At 33.9% G+C, this 21,672-nt stretch overlaps 2 protein-coding genes across 2 annotated transcripts; both read right to left on the bottom strand.

Annotated features, from left to right (window-relative positions):
- Positions 1-4,564: 4,564 nt before the first annotated feature.
- Positions 4,565-6,007, bottom strand: LOC120178119 (caffeic acid 3-O-methyltransferase 1-like). The gene is made up of 3 exons (XM_039184063.1): positions 5,229-6,007; positions 5,076-5,140; positions 4,565-4,984 (listed from the first exon to the last, which is right to left on the bottom strand). Exons 1-3 carry the CDS (start codon positions 5,950-5,952, stop codon positions 4,685-4,687), a joined length of 1,089 nt encoding a protein of 362 aa, XP_039039994.1. The 5' UTR covers positions 5,953-6,007; the 3' UTR covers positions 4,565-4,684.
- A 4,160-nt stretch (positions 6,008-10,167) lies between these two features.
- On the bottom strand, positions 10,168-20,876 carry LOC120178230 (calcyclin-binding protein-like). The gene is made up of 6 exons (XM_039184152.1): positions 20,762-20,876; positions 20,369-20,521; positions 10,705-10,943; positions 10,560-10,597; positions 10,378-10,470; positions 10,168-10,280 (listed from the first exon to the last, which is right to left on the bottom strand). Exons 1-6 carry the CDS (start codon positions 20,870-20,872, stop codon positions 10,168-10,170), a joined length of 747 nt encoding a protein of 248 aa, XP_039040083.1. The 5' UTR covers positions 20,873-20,876.
- Between the last annotated feature and the right edge of the window lie 796 nt (positions 20,877-21,672).

Raw genomic sequence — 21,672 nt, 5'->3', positions numbered from 1 at the left:
TCTGGAAACTGATTTACGATACCGGAGATCGCATTGTCAATTATCGATCGCATTGCGATTTAGTTGGTCATTTTGGCAAATCCAAAAAAAGTTGGTTAAAATCGTATATTATAAGACATTTTTTGTCACTGAGGTTATTTTCTCTTTTAAAATAATAAAAAAATCCAGTCACCTCTTCTTCTTCTCTCCTCTCACTTCTTCTCCTCCGTCCATTCTTTCTTCTTCTTCTTTCTCTGCACGTGCTTCTTCTTCTTTCTCTGCACGTGCTTCTTCTTCTTCTTCCTTCCTTTTCAGTATAAATACCAAGTCTTAGATTCCCATTATCACTTCTTCTTCTTCCTGGTGGATCTATCTTAAGCTAAAAAAAATGAGAGCAATCCGATAATCAGAAGAACGGCTACCCATGACGCAATGGACCCTTTATTTACCAAAGACCTGAACGAAAGTCGCATCTCCATAACAATCAACTTCGAGATCGACTCCGCTCATCTGAAGAGGAATCAAAGCCGGCGGATTGCACCGGTCGTGGACATGAGGATAGTAACTCGGCATATCCGGGTTGTTATTAGAGTTATTTTTATTATTATTATGTATATTGACCATAGAGTCATTTTCACTAATTTCTCTTAAATTATAAAAAAATATCAAAATCTCTAAAATCCTCTAATTCTAACCTTAACCCGTAGTCGCCGCCCTTTCCGATCATGACCATCGTCGCTGACATAGTCCATGTCATCTTCCTAGTCATACGTTGTTGTAGTTGTCGCTGATTGACCGTCAAAATCGTGTGGGATCGTGATTTTCATCTTAGGGTTCGCGAGATATAAAACAACGATTCGTCATCGATCGACCATCAATCGGTCACGATTTCATAGGGGTTTTGGTCGTCAGGTAAGGTGAGGTCGGGTGGAACTTCGTCACAAAGGAAGATGACTGTCGTGGGTTTATAGATTGAAATAAATATTTCAAAGTTTTGAGGTTATTTCAAAAAAAAAAATTAAATATATATATATAATTTTAATTTTTTAATTTTAAATAAATTTTTTAAAAATATATATATATAATTTTAATTTTTTAATTTTAAATTATTATATATTTTAAATATTTTTATATTTTTATTAACAATTTATTTTTGTTCTTAAAATCTACAAATATATTTTATTATTATAAAATTCTGATGCAAAGGACAGCGGCACTTTTGCGTCATTACATACGTCTTAAACAATATACCAAATCTAATTTTTGGCTGGTTCCCATACATCTAGAATTAGCTTGAATTCTTTTTTCTGCTTATATATTTTAAGTTTGTTGAGCAAATTTTTGTCTGTTTATCTGAAGAAATTTACACCCATGGCGGCTTGACTATAAACAGCTATATTCATCCAGTGGATGAGTTACTTATTTTGTTTGTTACTTATTTAAAAATTTCATGTTATTAACATATGTGTCTATTTTGAAAATATTCATGGACCGTTATTGTATACATCCTTATATTTCAAGATTAATTACTTTTTAATCTCAAATGAAGAGATTTCTTTTCGATCATAGTTATAATATATTTATGCTAACATACATGTTTTTCTTACCTATACATGCACCTGTGGACTTTTTTTTCAAAGAGAAATTATTTATTTGACTGGGTCTTGCAATTTTTAAATTTGACAAAGTTGATTGTTTTTAGTCGATAAGTAATACACATGTGTGGTCTTTTTTCCAAAGAGAAATTAGTTATTTGACTAGTTCTTGTAATTTTTAAATTTTCACTTCAGGTTTCTTCTTTTTAAAATTAGTCGGATCTTACGTTTCTCTCTATATGCAGAGATTTTTCGCAGGAATTAATTCTCATTACAGACGCGCATATGTAGGCTGCATATGAAGTTCTGTCAACTATGTATTTATTTATTTATGTATATATATATACATACATTGTATTTTATCTTTATTTTTAATTTTCTGACTGCCGGAGGTCTTCCACGGTAGTTGCTCTCAACCTGGCGTTGGGGCAGCCTACTACCCTACCTCCCCTTACCCCATTTTATATGGGAATAGGGTTTTGTTGTTGTTGTAATTTTTAAATTCGACAAAGTTGATTGTTTAAAGTCGATAAGTATTTCTTTAATTAGGAAGAAATATATTTTAAATTTTAAAGATTACTCTGGTTCTTGGATTTAAGCGCAGATTAAAATACTTTCGCATAATTATGATTTAAATTTAAATTAAATTAATCAATTATTAGTTATCTAACTGGAGGAAGTATTGGATCTTTTAAATGACTTTCAAGATTTGAATCATAATGTTTTATTCGAATAAATTGAGAGAAGGATCATGATTGTAATAAGTATTTACAATATTTGATTTGAGTTAATCATTCAATAAATTTAACACATGGAATGAGCTAATATAAATATTTAATGAATAAATTTATTTTTTATTTTAAAAATGAATGTTGGTTATATAAAGTAATACTTCGTTAAATAATATTTTGATTTTCAAATTTTATAGGATCACGTAAGTTTAAAGTCTACTTCAATTCCCTCTATTGTATTAAAAGTCTTTGTCTTCTATTATAAAAAAAATTAAAAGTTTATACATTTGGAAAGTTAATATTTTAATTTTAAAATTGAAATTATAGTTAATTGATTTAAATATTTTGGTTTAAACGAATTATTTAATTAATTTATATACATCTCAAAAATGAACAAATAAGAAGTAAGAAAGACAATACTACTAGTTAATGGCTTACGTCCAACTATGTCATAGATCCATAAATGTTGTTTTCTATTTGGTAGTTTTTACATTTTAACATGTTTGATTGTATCTAATGTCGTCAACAGCTAAGATTGTTTGATCAGTACGAGGGAGTAAACGGAATTTGAGGCCTGAAAGTCGAAGAAGCTAAAGTGTATTATATAATAGGGTAAACTACACGGTTCCTCACTCTACTTTACTCTCGCTCCTATTTTGCTCACCGAACTTTCAATTTTTCTAATTTGCTCACTGAACTTTACGGATTGAATTATTTTGCTCTCTCCGCCGTTAACTTTTTAACGACATTATGACATGGCAGAGGAATCAAAACGACGTCGTTTTGAAAAACTCAAATATACTCTAAAACGACGTCGTTTTGGTGAGTAAAATATGAGATAGAGTAAAGTTTAATGACTCATGGTGCAATTTATCCTTTTTCCTTCTCTTCTCCATTTTCATTTTCTCCTGCCACTACGTCATTTTCATTCTGACCACCGTCGATCGCCTTAGATGGTGGTTGTTCGGTCCCAAAATGGGATGGGTCGATTCGTCTCGACTCCCTAAGTCTGGATCTGGTGGTTGTTTCACCGAAAAATGTCCCAAAACCCGTGAATTTAGAATGAAACGTTTCTTTTTCCTCAATTTCAATCTCAAATTCGGGAACTTCGGAGTAACTTCCTAAAAAAATGGAGGTCGTATTCAAACTCACGGCGTCGAGGCAAATCGACCCATCCCATTTTGGGACCAAACGACCACCATCTACGGTAGTCAAAGTGGCCAGCAGTGGCATTTGTTCGCCTTCTGTTTTTATTTTATTTTTTATTATTTTATATTAAATAATAATAATAAAATCGGCCGTTAGAAAAAAATGGAGAGTGAGTAAAATGATTCAAATTGTAAAGTTCAGTGAGCAAATTAGAAAAATTAAAAGTTCAGTGAGCAAAATAAGAGAAAGGGTAAAATACAGTGAGGAATGGTGTATTTTACCCTATATAATAATAGAATTTATGATATAAAAAATAACATAAAACATCAATTACTGTTGGGGTAGGTCACGCGTTTTGATGTATTAAGTATGCTTACGTACTATATTTTAGAGTAGATTACAAGTATTAGAATGATGCATTAAATTTCAGGTTGAATTAAGGATATTTTGAGAAGCTCGTAAATTACATACTTAAATCATTCATTTTGTACAATATCGTTTCTGGTGGCGGATTAATTGAGGACCGAGGGTGGGTATATTTTTACTCTGAAGTTCGAATTTTCTTTGATTAGTTAATTATTTTATTAATAGTTTTCACTCTAAAATTTTATTTGTACTCACAATAAAACCTGGATTTTATTCGATTAATTATCTATTTTATTGATGGTGTCTACCCATTCAAAAAGTTTGTTTTGTTAACATATATGTATATACCCTAAAAAATATTTTTGGATCCTTGTTTATCAACCTAATATATCGATATATGATTTTTTTTTTAATTTTGAATTGATCTTGATACATTGAAAAAGATATTAATAATATGTTAGGCAATGATATCAGTATTCAATACCATAATTTTGAATGTTTACAATTTAGTTCTAAAGCCATAACATTGTGAATTGATCTTTATTTTTTTAATTTATAATTTTGAAAGATTATATGCTTAATAATCTGTGTAATCTATAAAAATAAATATTTTTATCTGATCAGACAAATCTTTAATAAATATAATTTAGTCCCTAAAATGAATTATCAATAATTAGGCAATTTAGGGAGTTCGGATTTAGGAAGAGAGTAAATGTCAGTCTTTTATGGCATGAAATGGAAACCAATAATTATTGAACAAGTACACAAGTTACACTATACTAAAAATGCCTCCTTATTAAACAAGTGGATTCAAACCATGGAATCCGACTCTGTTGTCTTATGTTCGACTCTAAGGAAAAGGATTCAAGCACTTTTGAGAAGCTCCATAACACAGATGCTATAAACAGAAGCTTTGACTTGGAAGCCTTGAAATCCAGCACCCTTGGCCAGTGCCTCAAACTCCTTTTCAGTCCTCTCTTTCCCAAGGTTGCAGGCCAGCATGAAACCATCAGATAAGGTGGTGAACTTTGTGATAGGGCCTGAATCTGGGTACTCCGAAAGTATGTTCTCCACAACTATCACTTTCCCATTCTCCGGCAAAGCCTCGTAGCACTTTTTGAAAATTTTCAGGCTACTTTCGTCGTCGAAACTGTGGCATATAACCTGCACCACCAACACATACATCTCCAGAACATAAGTTATACATGGTTTACCAAGTCGACAGAATTCTTAACTTTTATGTAGTCCAACTCACTTTCATGAAAATTGCATCTCCTTTCGGAACACTCACAAACATGTCTCCACCAACATGTTCCACTCCTACAATCAAATATCATCTTCAAGACATGTTAGTTTATGTGATGGTTTTTAATTAAACACTTTAAAAAAATGACAATATCATTTATACCAGGGATAGTAGGAGCGTTCTCGATAACATGAGGCAAATCGAAATTGATCCCTTTTATGCTGGGGTACTTGGAGACAATCATGTTAAGTACGACCCCAGTCCCACCGCCAACGTCAACCAGTGTTTTTAGTCCCTCAAAGCCATCATATCTCTCGAGAATCCATTTCATGTTGATGCAAGATAAATCGAACATTCCTTTGTTGAAAATCATATTGAGTCTATGATCCGTGCCAAGGTAATCAAATACAGGCATACCGTTGGCCTTGTTAAATGGAGATCCACCTTCCAACACTGCATCTGTCAAGTGAAACCAGCTGTTCATAAAGACCTTGTCTTGAACAATGAGAGAGATGGTGGAAACTGAGCCTCCGTCCTCGTTCTTGGTGAAGAATTTGCAGACGGGGCCAAGGCCGTAGAGTCTCTCGACCTTTCCGTCGGGAAGAGTGCGCAAGGAGCAAGTGAGGACGGAGTAGCTCGACAGCACTCGAAACATGCGGTCTAGCATGAGAGGCGCATCAGGGTTGGTTGTGGAGAGCTGGGCAGCAACTTCTTTCGTAGACAGCAAAGCGCCTGGACCAGCTTTGTCGATGATCCCGAGCAGGTCGAGCTCTATAGCCGACTTGAGGATCATGGGTAAGGCTGATCCGAAGGAGAGTTGCATGGCCATCAACATTGCTTCCTCATCGGAGCTAAGAGTGGAACCAGTGTTTTGGGTTGAACCCATTGTTTTCTCTGTTCTCAAACACTGGAAATAAAAACCCTCTAGAGGTTGCAGAGAATGAAGATATGATGGGAGAATTGTCCGTAACACATGATAGTGTATATATAATGTCTTGTCACTGAGGGGCGTGAGCCTTTGCCACATGGCTTCGAACTTGGAAAGTTAAAATGTTTGCGTAATTACATACGTCAGTCTGCATTATATAATTTAATTATGAGCTGGTTGCCGATCGACTTTAAAGTATAAGTCTATAATTATTGTTGTCTGCTTATATATTTTTTAAGGTTAATGTCGAGCATTTTTGGGTTTAGCAGCCTCACGGTCGCAGAAGGAGGGAGGCACTGTGTACACTCGCGCGATCTGAATTCTTATCTTCCTTTGAAAATTCAGACATAAACTCGTGTCCAGTGATATACTTTTAGCATTTCTAGGGTTTTATAATTTATAACTCGGATCAATAAATAAATAATAATTTAAGCAACTTTTAGTGAATAATTAATTTACTTCTTAACTTATAATTAATCAGAAATTATTGATTCGTATTAATCATATGAAAACATTTATTAAACCAGTGCAAATAAAATTATAGTACTAATACATATTAATTATTTCCCATATTCATTACTTAATTAAGGATATATTTTTTTCTTTCACTTATTTAATAATCAAATTAATATAAATGAAATATACATATTAACTAATATAATGTATTATCTATGGGGCTGGTACGTTTAAATTATCAAAGTAATTTACATATTTTAGTTATGTTAAAATTTTGAACAACATATATTATTTATATTATTATAATACACATAATTTTATTTCCTGCACTGATACAGTAGATATCTGATAAAAAAACATATTATATTATTCTGAAGTTAAATTTTCAAGAACTTTGACTTTACCGAGACTCAGGCGTGAGCACTAAGTCCCCCCCCCCCCCAATCTTTAGGAAGGAACGAGGAAGGAAATGGTGTCAATTACCCAATTTTGAAAATATAAACCCAAATCAATTACCAAGAAACTCCTATATAAACTTCTATATTTATGGTCGTAAAATTAGTGGTGGATCTATAAATATTTTTTAGGTTGAATATATATATATTGATAATGAATTTTTTTTATGAGATATATACAAATAAAATTAAAAAAATATATATACATTTAGTATAATGAACAACTAACATAAAAAAATTAAGATTCTAGGATGAGCACGTGATACATACATCCCACTGCGTGAAACCCGGTCAAATACTCACCTAACAGTTAATTGCATGAAATTAATAAGAAGGTGAATATTTCGTGTAAAAATTCTTACGAATGATACATCTCGAATTATAATATGATATTATAATACTCATAACATTTTTATTTATCGAAATATTCTATATGATCTTAATTAAAAATATATATACCTTGTCGAAATAATAGGGTTAATTGCATCATACATCCTCAGACTATGACATTCCTTCTAAAATGATCATTAAACTTTTAAATATTCTAAATTTATTGCCAAACTATGACTCTCATTCTAAATTAGTCTCCAAAATTTGAACATTATAATTTCATCCCTAAATTATGATTCTCGTTCTAAATCAGTCCTAAACTTTTGAATATTCCGATATCTTCCCCCTGAATCATTCAAAAGTTTGGGGGATAAAATTAGAACATTCAAAATTTTAGAGATCAATACATAATGAGGTTCATAGTTTGAGGATGAATTTGGAATGTTTGAAAGTTTAGGGACTCATTTAGAATGAGAGTCTTAGTTTAAGGATGAAATTAGAATGCTAAAACAATTGGGGACTAATCTAGAGCAAGGGTCATAATTTGAGGAGTTATAATGAAATCAACTCAAACAGATATTGCTTCATTAAACTACTATTAGTATATATTTATACAAGTGTTTTATGGTGCAGCGGTCTGTCAAAAATATACATCATTCCACGTGTCAAAAATATACATCTTATGGTGGTATTTCGTCATCTCGGACGTTCTGTCCACCTTCTTCCTTACTACTAGTCAAAGAATTGTTAATTGACAAATTCTTTGTCATCATTCTTAGAATTATTATTCTGCCCTTCTAACTAGTCAAAGAATGTTTTAGTTGCAGGTATATTACATCAGTATGAGTAATTTTATTGTACGGCAATCTTAATTAAGAAAATATCTTATTAGAAATATCAATTTTTTTTTTAATATTTTCAGTAAAGCACTATCTAAAAACATTATTATTTTTACCGAAAACGTTAATTTCACTAACTAATTTTCGGTAAAACCTAATATTAACATTTTCGATTAAAAAATATTTTAAATAACACTTTACAATTTCTGTAGCGTCCAATGTTAAAATTTTTTATATAAAAAATAACATTTTAAATAATATTTTACCAAAAATATTAAAAAAATATTAATATTTTCAATAATATTTTTCCTTAACCATGCTGCTAAGACATCTCCATCAACATCGCCTTCGACTCTTTACTTTTATCATTTAAGGAAGCCAATAATTATTAAACATGTACACAAAGCCACACAGTGACGGATGAGGGGACGATCTAAAGTCTTAATTTTTTTATATTTTATGTTTATTTTTTATTTAATATAAAATTTCGCGTAATCCATGGAACCATATTATATTGAAAATTTGATGCAAAGGAGAGTTGCATGGCCATCAAAATTGCTTCCTCATCGGAGCTAAGAGTGGAACGAGTGTTTTGGGTTTTACCCATTGTTTTCTCTGATCTCTAACTCTGAATAAAAGATTACCAGGGAATAGGATTACTTGGAATGTTACATTACTGTGTCTGGTTTGTTTGACATGAATGTAAGATTACAGTGTTTGGTTGGAGGAATAAAAGATTACTAGAATGTATATTTTACTAAATTGTCTTTGTTCTATATTTTTTTTAACAAGTGAAATTCTAAATATTTAAATAAAAAGTATTTATATAAAAATTATATTTGTTGATAATATATTACTTGGGTATTTAAATATATCATGTATTATTTTAATTTTAATTAATATTAAATTTTACATAATTTATGTAAAAATATATTAAAATTTTACATAAACATTTAACTAAATGTTTACATTGTAGAAATTCTTCAAAGATATTCATAATAATAAAAAGATGTAAATTATTTTTGTTATCTAAGATATAATATTTATTATATCTTCTATATACAATAATTTATTTATTTATCTTTTATATTTATACTTAATTATGCATACTTTATCATTATTATTTATCTCATTAATTTATATTACAAAAACATAATTCAAATAAGTAAGAAAATATAACACTAAAAATCATATTGTCTATAATTTTATATTTCACCGTCATTCATCATTATCTTTGTTAATATTTTAATAAAATATTGTTGTCTTCTCATTGTGCTTTAAAATCCATTATTTTTTTACAATGCTTAAATAAAATAAAACATTGTTTTTCTACTGTCTCAATGGATCATGTGTAAATCTTGCATACAAAATAAATACGGCTTAGAGCTATGGAAGTTTTCTTCCTCTCTGGAACGAAACTAATGGCAAATATGGGTTATGCCATTTTGTGATGTAGATTTTGTTGTTTTTTTCTTGGGATGTTTGCCTTTTATTTGTTAGATATGGTTATTTTATCTTTCGTTCAAATAGATTCGTCTAAAGATCTAACTATTCTCCCAACCTGTATGAACCAAATCTTGGACAAAAGATTTACATATTGGATCCTGCCCCAACTTGAGTTTGTACATGGTAAAGAAAATTGTATTTTTTTCAATTTAATTATAAAATTTTGAAATAGTTTACTATTTGGTGAATAATGATTTGGGTACAAAAGCCACAACCAAATTCATGGGCAGATATGTTATCAGATGCAGGACATGGAAAAACAAATTATATTACACGGCTGGATTCGATTATTGGTTTCAACTCTTGATGTGCATGTCGTTTTAATATATTCTATTTAGAAAAGAAAAATTAAGTACCAAAACAGAGCTATAAACATAATATTTGGCCACCAGAATCACTTTGTATCGTGAAGTCTTCCTAAAGACAATTGTTGTATCTCTAATCTAAAAAGGGAGAGGTCAAGAAGGAATTGAAACATAGGATAAGTTGCATACTAACACCACACGTTTTCTGAGTTCAGGTCATAATGAAACCTATTCCCCCCGAACCAAACCCAATAGCAAAGAGACTAAAACAGACGAATCATGTTAATCTAACTTATCCAACAATAATTTAAACATGGAGAAAGCATCACCTATTTCCAAATTTCTATACTTCATCACACCAAGAACAAAAACATCCAGAAACAAGTTTTCTGCAACTTCAAGAAGACAATATCCCACAATAAGCATAGAAAAGACCATTGTGCTAAAATCCACCCCAAAAATACCCATTTTCATATGGAATTCAACGAAAACCCTTCAAAGAATCACCAGTTTTGCCAGATCTTGCATCAGTCCATGCTTTGGCAATTGTTCTTTTCATATCCTCATCCCTTCCTCGTACATATTCTACAATTTACACAAACCGGCAGTAATTTAGACATTGGGAATTTGTCAATAAAACACACGCCATGAATAAATCATGGAATAAACTTTACCTTCATTAAGTCCATGATTTCGGCCATGAGATCTCGCTCTTTATACAAGTTTGGCTTCAGTTGTGTGAAAATGAAAAATATTATTAGTGTAGCTTAGTGGCAAAAAAAAGATGGAAAGTAATCTTATGGTAATCTAGGCAATTACCTTGTCTCCTTGTAGTGTAGATCAGACCAGTTGCCTTTACAAGCTTTGAACAATGTGATGATGACTCTTGTAGGCTTAACTATCACCTTGCACTTCTCTGGTTCGATTTCCTTGTTCAATTTTGGAATAGCACACCTATAGTTTTTACCTTTAACGTCGTGGAATTTAACATCAAAAGATATCGGCTTGAAATCTGCCTGGATTTTCTCCTGTTCGACTCCTTCCAGAGATACGTATATCTGTTGTATAAACACAAGATCAACAAAAAAAAACGAACAAGACAGAGAATGCAATGAAAATACAGAATAATTACTGCTATCACAAAGTTAAAGAGAAATCTAAGAGAAGTTCCTAAGGGTGTTAATTGTTATCAATCCGAGAAGCTGCTAAGGGCGTTAATTGATATCAATCAGAGCTCAAGAGAATCAAAATTTGGTTTGAAATAACAATTAAATTCACTTGGGATGTATTACATCCTTTTATTGTGTCAAAAATTTAATAAATTTGTCAGAATTTGACCTTGTACTTTATTAAAACTGAAAACCGAGAAGTTAGTCCATTTCTTGCTAAACACATAAAGTAGAACTATTGAGTTTTTGTAACACCCCCAACCTGTATCCCAACCTGAATACGAGTCAGAGATATTACATTGACTTTTAAAACACAACTCATTACAAATAATAGTAAAATACTTGAATTTATCTTACAAAAAATACAATAATATACATATGGTAATATAAGTTTACCAAAATATTTAGAGCATACACAACTTAACTCTTTAATTACATGCCAACATCCATTTTCATAACAAAATGACCTACTGATTAAGTTGCTTCTGATCTGATAGTTGCAGGAGTAATGTTGTCCAGCTGCTTAACCTCGATCTTCTACCTTATCGGATCCTACGTGTGAAACACTCACACGCTAAGTCATCGACTTAGTGAGGTAATAATATAATAATAATATCAATAAATATAAAGTAATTGCCAAAATGAGAGGGGTTACAGTAATAAGATGTATGTAAACAATGCAATAACCAAAACCATGTTTCTTACACATATACTTATCAAATTCACATTCATAAGTTCACCTTAGTAAGTTCTTTAGCCCATGGTACCATACAGAGAACCTAAGGTATGTGAGTATTGTGAGGTTGTGCACTATGCTGTCACCACAGCTCATATAATTGCACCTAAGTGCCACGTAGAATTGCACCGGAGTGCCGCGTAGAATTGCACCGTAGTACCATATAATAATGTCCATAAGGACCACATATCATTCCTTAAGAATCATATACATATGCCAAGGATCAAGTATGTGTCTCACCAGACTTCACCTAGATTTCTTTGTTTTTCCCTCGATTGATCCTACTTGTCGATGGTTCCGGAACTCGATTAGGCTCAATATCTACATAAGCAAAATTTTCAAGTTGATTATCAGATGCCTAAGTCTTGAAATTAACCTCTAATAGCCTACCAATTTAAGAAATTGATAGTTTAGTCTCTCTTCTTCTTTTCTCTTTTTTTTATTATGGGGGAATCGGTTCCCCCCTGAGGGTATCGATTCCCCTCTAGCGTTCTGGAAATTCATATTCGTTTGAGGGGGTATCGATTCCCCTTGAATGGGTATCGATTCCCCTAGCCCAGAAATCCTATTTTGAGCTCGAAAATCACTTCATTTCAGCTTAAACCTTCATATTTTACTTCCTTTAATATTCCTAACTTCCATATACATATTTAAACTCATTTTTATTCCATAATCACTTCTTTAAACCCAAAATTCCATCATTTACATGGCATTCAAGAATCACACTAAATTTTCAAGGTGTTCTAATTCCAATTCTAACACTTCATATTCCTTAATTAACTTGATGATAAGTCAAATCTCACTTCCAATTCTTATTATGAACTCTAATCTAAGATTTCACTTTTCTACTTCATTTCTTTAATTCTTCATATACTTCTCCTCTTGAGGTTTTAAAACAATTTAAACTTCCTTTAAGCTTAACTATTGCCTAATGGTCATGAATCAACCATAAATTCATCAAGAAAATCACTAACAAGAAAATCTTACCTTAGCTTGGGTCTCACGTATGAAGAAGAAGAAAGAAGAAGATGACTCTGGAAGCTTGTTTTAATTTCCTACTCTTCCACGTGCTTAATATAATACTAACCCCAAAATTATATTACTATAAAAAGACCATTTTGTCCTTCTAATCTTCCTTCTTTATAATTCAATCCTACACAAAATAACTCAAATAAGTCATTGAACTCTTCCATCATTCTACTTAAATCACCAAATGCTGAAACTTTACAAATTAATCACTAACCCGGCATGGAGGATGTTACAAATCTCCCTCCCTTAAGAAAATTCGTCCTCGAATTTTCAATAAGAAAAGAGATGGGGATACTGATTCCTCATATCCTCCTCACGCTCCCATATTGCTTCCTCTACTTTGTGATTCTTCCATAAAACTTTAACCAATGTAATAGTCTTGTTCCTCAATTGCTTAACCTCAAGAGCTAAAATTTGAATCGATTCTTCCTCATAAGTCATATCCGGTTGTACCTCGATCTCTTTTGGGTTTACGATATGGGAGGGATCCGATCGATATCTCCGAAGTATTGAGACATGGAATACATTGTGAATCTTTTCCATTTCTGGTGGTAAAGTCAATTGGTATGCTACGGGTCCCACTCTTTTTACAATCTCATATGGTCCAATAAACCGAGGACTTAACTTTCCTTTACGACTGAACCTCAATACATTCTTCCATGGAGATACCTTTAAAAACACTTTATCCCCAACTTCAAATTCAATCTCCTTTCTTTTAAGATCATAATAGGACTTTTGTCGATCAGAGGCCACTTTGAGGTTATGCTGAATTTCTCGAACTTTCTGTTCTACATCTTGAATTAAATCCGGACCAAGAACACTTCGATCTTTGAGTTCATACCAATTTAATGGAGTACAACATTTTTTTCCATATAATGCTTCATATGGGGCCATCTTTATATTAGACTGATAACTATTGTTGTAAGCGAACTCTGCCAGCGGTAAATATTTTTCCCATGATCCTTTGAATTCCATTACGCATGCTCTCAACATATCTTCCAATATCTGAATAGTTCTCTCTGATTGCCCATCAGTCTGAGGATAAAAAGCCGTACTAAAGTTTAAACAAGTCCCCAACGCTCCATGCAAAGATTTCCAGAATCTAGAAGTGAATCGAGGGTCTCGATCAGAGACTATGGAAACAGGCACTCCATGCAATCTAATAACTTCTCTAATATACAGCTCTGCATACTTTTCCATAGAGAAATCCGTTCTAACCGTAAGAAAATGCGCTGACTTAGTTAATCAATCAACAATTACCCAGATTGATTCTCTTTTGTTCGGAGTCAAGGGTAACCCCGAAACAAAATCTATCGTAATATTTTCCCATTTCCATTGAGGAATGAAAAGCGGTTGCAATAATCCTGACGGAACTTGATGCTCAGCTTTGACTTGTTGACATATCAAACACTTAGACACAAATTCGGTGATGCTTCGTTTCATCCTTGACCACCAAAATCGATCCTTTAAATCCATATACATCTTGGTTCCACCCGGGTGCATCGTTAACAGACTGCAATGAGCCTCTGTTAATATTTCTTTCTTCAAGTCGTCATTGTCGGGTATTACAATTCTTCCTTTACAATATAGATTTCCATCTGACTTAATCTCAAAGTCTTTAATCTCTTTGCTCTTTACTTGCTCAATTCTTTTCAAACACATTTCATCTTTAATTTGTAATTCTCCTATTCGTTCCAACCATGCTGATTTAAGGGTTAATTCTGCACAAAGACCATCGTCTCCCGTTAAAGATAATCTTGCATCCATAGCTCGTAAAGCTGCAAACGTCTTTCTACTCAAAGCATCTACTACCAAGTTAGCTTTTCCGGGATGATAGTCAATTATCACATCATAATATTTTAAGAACTCTACCCATCTACGTTGCCTCAAATTCAACTCTTTTTGAGTCATCAGGTACTTCAGGCTCTTATGATCCGTATATAAGTAACAACGCTCCCCATAAAGATAATGACGCCAAATCCTGAGAGCGAATACTACAGCAGCCATTTCTAAATCATGAGTGGGGTAATTCTTTTCATGTGGTTTCAACTGTCTCGATGCATATGCTACCACCTTCCCTTCTTGCATTAATACACACCCCAACCCGTTATGGGATGCGTCATTGTATACTACAAAATTCTTGCCAGATTCCGGTTGAACCAATATCGGAGTTTCCGTCAGAATTCTCTTTAAAGCTTCAAAACTTTCTTGACATTCAGAAGTCCAAACAAACGGTACATTCTTTCTCATCATCTTTGTTAAAAGCAACACTATCATCGAAAAATTCTTAACGAATCTTCGATAATAACCGGCAAGTCCAAGAAAACTCCGAACTTTAGATACATTCTTTGGAACTTCCCAGCCCATTATAGCTTTAACCTTCTGAGGGTCTACTCTAATCCCAACTGCCGAGATTACATGCCCCAAGAAAATTACTTCGTTTAGCCAAAATTCACATTTGGACAATTTCGCATAGAGATTTTTATCCTTGAGAATTTGTAAAACTAGCCTCAGATGTGCGATGTGCTCTTCAATGGACTTCGAGTAAACCAGTATGTCATCAATAAAGACAACAATAAACTGGTCCAAATAGGGCTGAAAAATCATGTTCATGAGATCCATGAAAGCAGCTGGTGCATTCGTTACTCCGAATGGCATTACGATGAATTCATAATGACCATATCTCGTTCTGAAAGCCGTCTTCGGAATATCTTTCTCCTGAATCTTCAATTGATGATAACCCGGACGTAGATCGATCTTCGAAAATATCGAAGCTCCTTTTAGTTGATCAAACAAGTCATCAATGCGCGAAAGGGGATACTTGTTCTTGATGATCACCTTATTAAGCTGTCGATAATCAATACAGAGACGCATTGATCCATCCTTCTTCTTAACAAATAACACCGGAGCTCCCCAAGGTGACACACTTGGTCGAATAAATCCTTTTCCTAACAACTCTTGCAATTGATTCTTTAACTCTTGCAATTCTTTCGGAGCCATCCGATATGGTGCCATTGCAATTGGAGCGGTTCCTGGCATTATCTCAATTTGAAATTCTACCTCTCTATCTGGAGGTAATCCTGGCAACTCAGCCGGGAAAACTTCAGGGAATTCTTGAACTATTGGAATCTCCTCTAGCCCTTTCTCTATAGCTCTTAAATCTATCACATTTGCAAGAAATCCTTGACATCCCTGTAGCAATAGCTTCTTAGCTGACATTACATTTGCTAAGGGATTAAACTTTTCACTGCTCACACTTATCTTTGTTCCTCTTGTACTTTTCAGGGTTATCTTTTTCAATCTGCAATTAACATCTCCATAGTAACGGAACAACTAATCCATTCCCAGAATCACTTCAAACTCGTCAAAGGGTAATTCCATCAGATTAGCAGGGAATTCAATTCCCTGAACCTTTATGGGACACCCCTTACAAACTTTATTCACCCGAGCACTATGGCCTAACGGAGTTGTTACTATAATCTCATTACTCGGAGCTTCTAAGGGAATCCTCAATTCCTTTACTAACTTACTTGTAATATAAGAATAATTAGAACCCGGATCAATCAGTACCAATACTAATTTATCATACAACTGAATGTACCTGCTATAATATCAGGGTCATCACGGTCTTCACTTGTCTTTAGATTGTACACCCGTGCGGTTGATCGAACTTCAGGTTGAGCAGAGAATTTAGACGGGTTCCTTCCTCTGCCTCTTCCTCGTCCTCTTTGTGAGGAAGAACCAACTCTTTCAGATGGTGCAGGCTCACCAACAATCAATGGACAATCCCGGATAAAATGTTCGGCATCTCCGCATCGAAAACAAGTCCCAGCAGTCATCCGACAAGCCCCGGAATGGTTTTTCCCACAGTACTGACACTGTCTCGCTTGACTCGGAGTAGATCTCCCAACACCAGATCCCACTGACTGCGACTGTCTAGGTCTTGCCTGACTTGCTTCCCTAGCAGACGATGCAACTGATTCTGATCTAGCTTGTGATCGAAATCCCGAGTCTCTTCCCCTTTTTGATGGTACAGAGCTAGAAGAAGCACCTGTTCTCTTTGATGTCTGAACTCTAAAATCCCCAAATCTCTCATTCTGAGCTCTTTCAAGAGCCTTGGCACGATTGATCACCTCTTAGAACGAGGACAAATTCAATACTATCAGCATCTCTTTCAATCTAGGGTGTAAACCCTCCACAAACCATTCACAAGCCTCTTTTTCAGTAGGCACAAGCTCGGATGCAAACCTACTCAACTTGTTGAACTCACATTCATACTCATATACAGAGCGGTTCATCTGTTTCAAATTCAAAAACTCTTGCTTTATCTGTCGAATAAATTGATCTCCAATGTACTTGTTTTTAAATTCATCTAAGAATAAAGACCAAGTCAATTGGTCACTGGGCATCCTCATGGTGACGTTCGTCCACCATATTCTCGCCTGACCCCTCAACAACGAGACAGCTCCATCTAACTTCTCCACTTCAGAACAGTGGAGACCATCCAACATGATTTTTAAATCATTTAACCAAAGATCTGCCACAACCGGACCTTCTTCGGTTTTTCCCTTAAATTCAGGAGCTCCTAAACCTCTCAACTCTTTTGTTACATTCATCCTTTGAGTTGGTGGAGCATGAGGTTGAAGACGCGTTAGAATAGCGTCTAACGTTCTGAAGAACATATCTTGATCTTGCACAGGCACTCCTTGAGATGCTTGTTCTTCACCTTGCCTGGCCAGGGCAGGTGAATTATTGCTTTCAGCATGCCTATCTTCTCCCGCTTCACTTCGGGAGCTATTATGTCCGGACATCTAATAAGAATAAACACATTGTTCTATTAGCAAAACAACATACTCATACTATACCAGATCATAAGTTCTCACTATTTATTGGCATGTATTCCATTTAAAGACTCTATAGACTCTGGTTTATGCCTAAAATCGGCTAAACCATAGCTCTGATACCATTAAATGTAACACCCCCCAACCCGTATCCCAACCCGAATACGAGTCAAAGATATTACATTGACTTTTAAAACACAACTCATTACAAATAATAGTAAAATACTTGAACTTATCTTACAAAAAATACAATAATATACATATGGTAATATAAGTTTACCAAAATATTCAGAGCATACACAACTTAACTCTTTAATTACATGCCAACATCCATTTTCATAACAAAATGACCTACTGATTAAGTTGCTTCTGATCTGATAGTTGCAGGAGTAATGTTGTCCAGTTGCTTAACCTCGATCGTCTACTTTATCGGATCCTACGTGTGAAACACTCACACGCTAAGTCATCGACTTAGTGAGGCAATAATATAATAATAATATCAATAAATATAAAGTAATTGCCAAAATGAGAGAGGTTGCAGTAATAAGATGTATGTAAACAATGCAATAACCAAAACCATGTTTCTTACACTTATACTTATCAAATTCACATTCATAAGTTCGCCTTAGTAAGTTCATTAGCCCATGGTACCATACAGAGAACCTAAGGTATGTGAGTATTGTGAGGTTGTGCACTATGCTGTCACCACAGCTCATATAATTACACCCAAGTGCCACGTAGAATTGCACCGGAGTGCCGCGTAGAATTGCACCGGAGTGCCATATAATAATGTCCATAAGGACCACATATCATTCCTTAAGAATCATATACATATGCCAAGGATCAAGTATGTGTCTCACCAGACTTCACACATGTTCCAAAGAATACATATATGTCTCGAATGACCACATATCATTCCTTAAGAATCATATACGTATACCAAGGATTAAGTATGTGTCTCACCAGACCTCACACATGTTCCAAAGAATACATATATGTCCCGAAGGACCACTTATCATTCCTTAAGAATCATATACATATGCCAAGGATCAAGTATGTGTCTCACCAGACTTCACATATGTTCCAAAGAATACATATATGTCCTGAAGGACCACATAGACCCTCTACCCTTGGCATGCCAACTATACCTATAGTTCTCATTTACATAACATGGGCTTTCACAATTTATCTAATTCATATCACGTAGACATATTATTTCCATACCTTTATCATATAACTCATATAACTTTTCTTTCATATTCATGTCCCATAATGCATATGGTATGGATTCATGTCATATATCATCATATGAACTACGATCATGTATCAAAATATTGAATCTAGACTTATCACAAGTCTAGAACTGAATAAAATACATATTCATGCTATGCATATGCACTCACCTAGATTTCTTTGTTTTTCCCTCAATTGATCCTACTTGTCGATGGTTCCGGAACTCGATTAGGCTCAATATCTACATAAGCAAAATTTTCAAGATGATTATCAGATGCCTAAGTCTTGAAATTAACCTCTAATAGCCTACCAATTTAAGAAATTGATAGTTTAGTCTCTCTTCTTCTTTTCTCTTTTTTTTATTATGGGGAATCAGTTCCCCCCTGGGGGTATCGATTCCCCTCTAGCGTTCTGGAAATTCATATTCGTTTGAGGGGGTATCAATTCCCCTTGAATGGGTATCGATTCCCCTAGCCCAGAAATCCTATTTTGAGCTCGAAAATCACTTCATTTCAGCTTAAACCTTCATATTTTACTTTTTTTAATATTCCTAACTTCCATATACATATTTAAACTCATTTCTATTCCATAATCACTTCTTTAAACCCAAAATTCCATCATTTACATGGCATTCAAGAATCACACTAAATTTTCAAGGTGTTCTAATTCCAATTCTAACACTTCATATTCCTTAATTACCTTGATGACAAGTCAAATCTCACTTCTAATTCTTATTATGAACTCTAATCTAAGATTTCACTTTTCTACTTCATTTCTTTAATTCTTCATATACTTCTCCTCTTGAGGTTTTAAAACAATTTAAACTTCCTTTAAGCTTAACTATTGCCTAATGGTCATGAATCAACCATAAATTCATCAAGAAATTCACTAACAAGAAAATCTTACCTTAGCTTGGGTCTCACGTATGAAGAAGAAGAAAGAAGAAGATGACTCTGGAAGCTTGTTTTAATTTCCTACTCTTTCACGTGCTTAATATAATACTAACCCCAAAATTATATTGCTATAAAAAGACCATTTTGTCCTTCTAATATTCCTTCTTTATAATTCAATCCTACACAAAATAACTCAAATAAGTCATTGAACTCTTCCATCATTCTACTTAAATCACCAAATGCTGAAACTTTACAAATTAATCACTAACCCGACATGGAGGATGTTACAGTTTTGCTAATCCATGTAGATAAATTATTGAACTACTAGTCTACTACTAATAGTCAGATTAGATTAGCTTCTCATTTTTCATAAACTAGGATGACCAAATTCCAACAACTTAAATCGAAGTGACTAACTTCTCAAATTTCGTAAAGAAAAGATGGAATTAAAATCAGACCAAGATTTTGGGTTCAATAAGTCAAATGGATAATTTGTCTTTTCAGGTTGCAAGGTTGGGGATTTGATATTTTATACTAGCGATGAAAATGTTCTAAATCTCTAAGAATATCGAAATTTCTTACCTTGACTTTATCGTTGTCTTGATCCCAGCTGAACGAGGCGAGTGTAACGTAACTCAGTGCTGGGTTAACCGGAGCCTTTGATGAGGTTGCAATAAGAATTGGAATTTGTGGAGCAGCAGCAGGAGAAGCTCCATTTGCATCCTCTTTTAATGTCTGCAACAGAAGAACTCAATAAACAACCAAGAAAAATGACAAACACCATTGAATATGAAATCTTCTACACTGCGAAAGCAAACCCCGTTAAAAGCCTCTAAGAAAAACCTCTAAGAAAAACCCAGAAACTAGAAATATTCAGGATATATAAACTAGATTCAATATGAAGAATCGAATCAAAATAACATGACGTTTCATTCAAAACATCAAAATTTCAATATCCAAGAAAAAGGGGGGGACCTTTTCCAAGTTCCGAATCTCAGAGGAAATAAAAGATAAAATACGTGGCCTCTTCGCGATGCATTGAAGCTGCTTAAGCTCCTCCAAATCTAGCGCCAATTCTTCTGCCATTCTTTTCCAACCTTGAGAGAATTGCTAGGCTCTAAGCTTCTTCTCGTCATCAGCAGGAGAAGGAATTCTCGTCTTTAGAAGGGCTCCAAGCAAAACCTAATACGCCAGAAGCATAATTCAACGCCAAATTGAAGAAGAAGAAAATTTTGTTTCAGCAGAATCAATCGGGGAGAAGGATATTTTAGGAAGCAGGGGACGGGAATAAGAAAATAATTAATTTTTAACTGGTATTTGAGAATGTGGAGAAACAAACGTGGGTATCTTCAACCCGGGAAAAAAACATTCCCCTAGGAATGAAATATTCCATGAACCAAACGGGGCTAAGAGATTCGAGAGATGATGGGGCCATGGTCCATGACACCCAGTAGTGCATTTTATATAATGTTTTGGTATTGCCTTTCACTTGGCTTGGAGGTTGGAAAATTAAATTGTTTGCGTCTTAAACAAGATACCAAATCTGCATTTTATAATTTAATTATTGGCTGGTTGCCGACTTTAGAGCATACATCTAGAATTAGCTTGAATTCTTTTTGGCTGTTTATATAATTTAAGGCTGGTGATCATTTTCTCGGTGTTCCGTTAAACTATTAATAGCTTAGTGGAAGAATATAAAAAGATTAAAACCGTGGCGGCTTACATTTTTGTCGCCCTTTGAAAGGTTATTTACCTAATTTTATAGTGAAACTTATTTCCTTTTTGGTCTTCATTTACTTCCTTTGTTTTTCCCCCTATAAAACCATAACCACCAAACCAGTGCAGCAGATTCATGCATCTCACCTGTGCTCGAATGACAGCACTTT

Source organism: Hibiscus syriacus, unplaced genomic scaffold (genome assembly GCF_006381635.1).
Source record: "Hibiscus syriacus cultivar Baekdansim isolate YM2019G1 unplaced genomic scaffold, ASM638163v2 tig00112344_pilon, whole genome shotgun sequence".
NCBI lineage: Eukaryota > Viridiplantae > Streptophyta > Magnoliopsida > Malvales > Malvaceae > Hibiscus > Hibiscus syriacus.
This window is presented reverse-complemented; position numbering and strand designations above follow the sequence as displayed.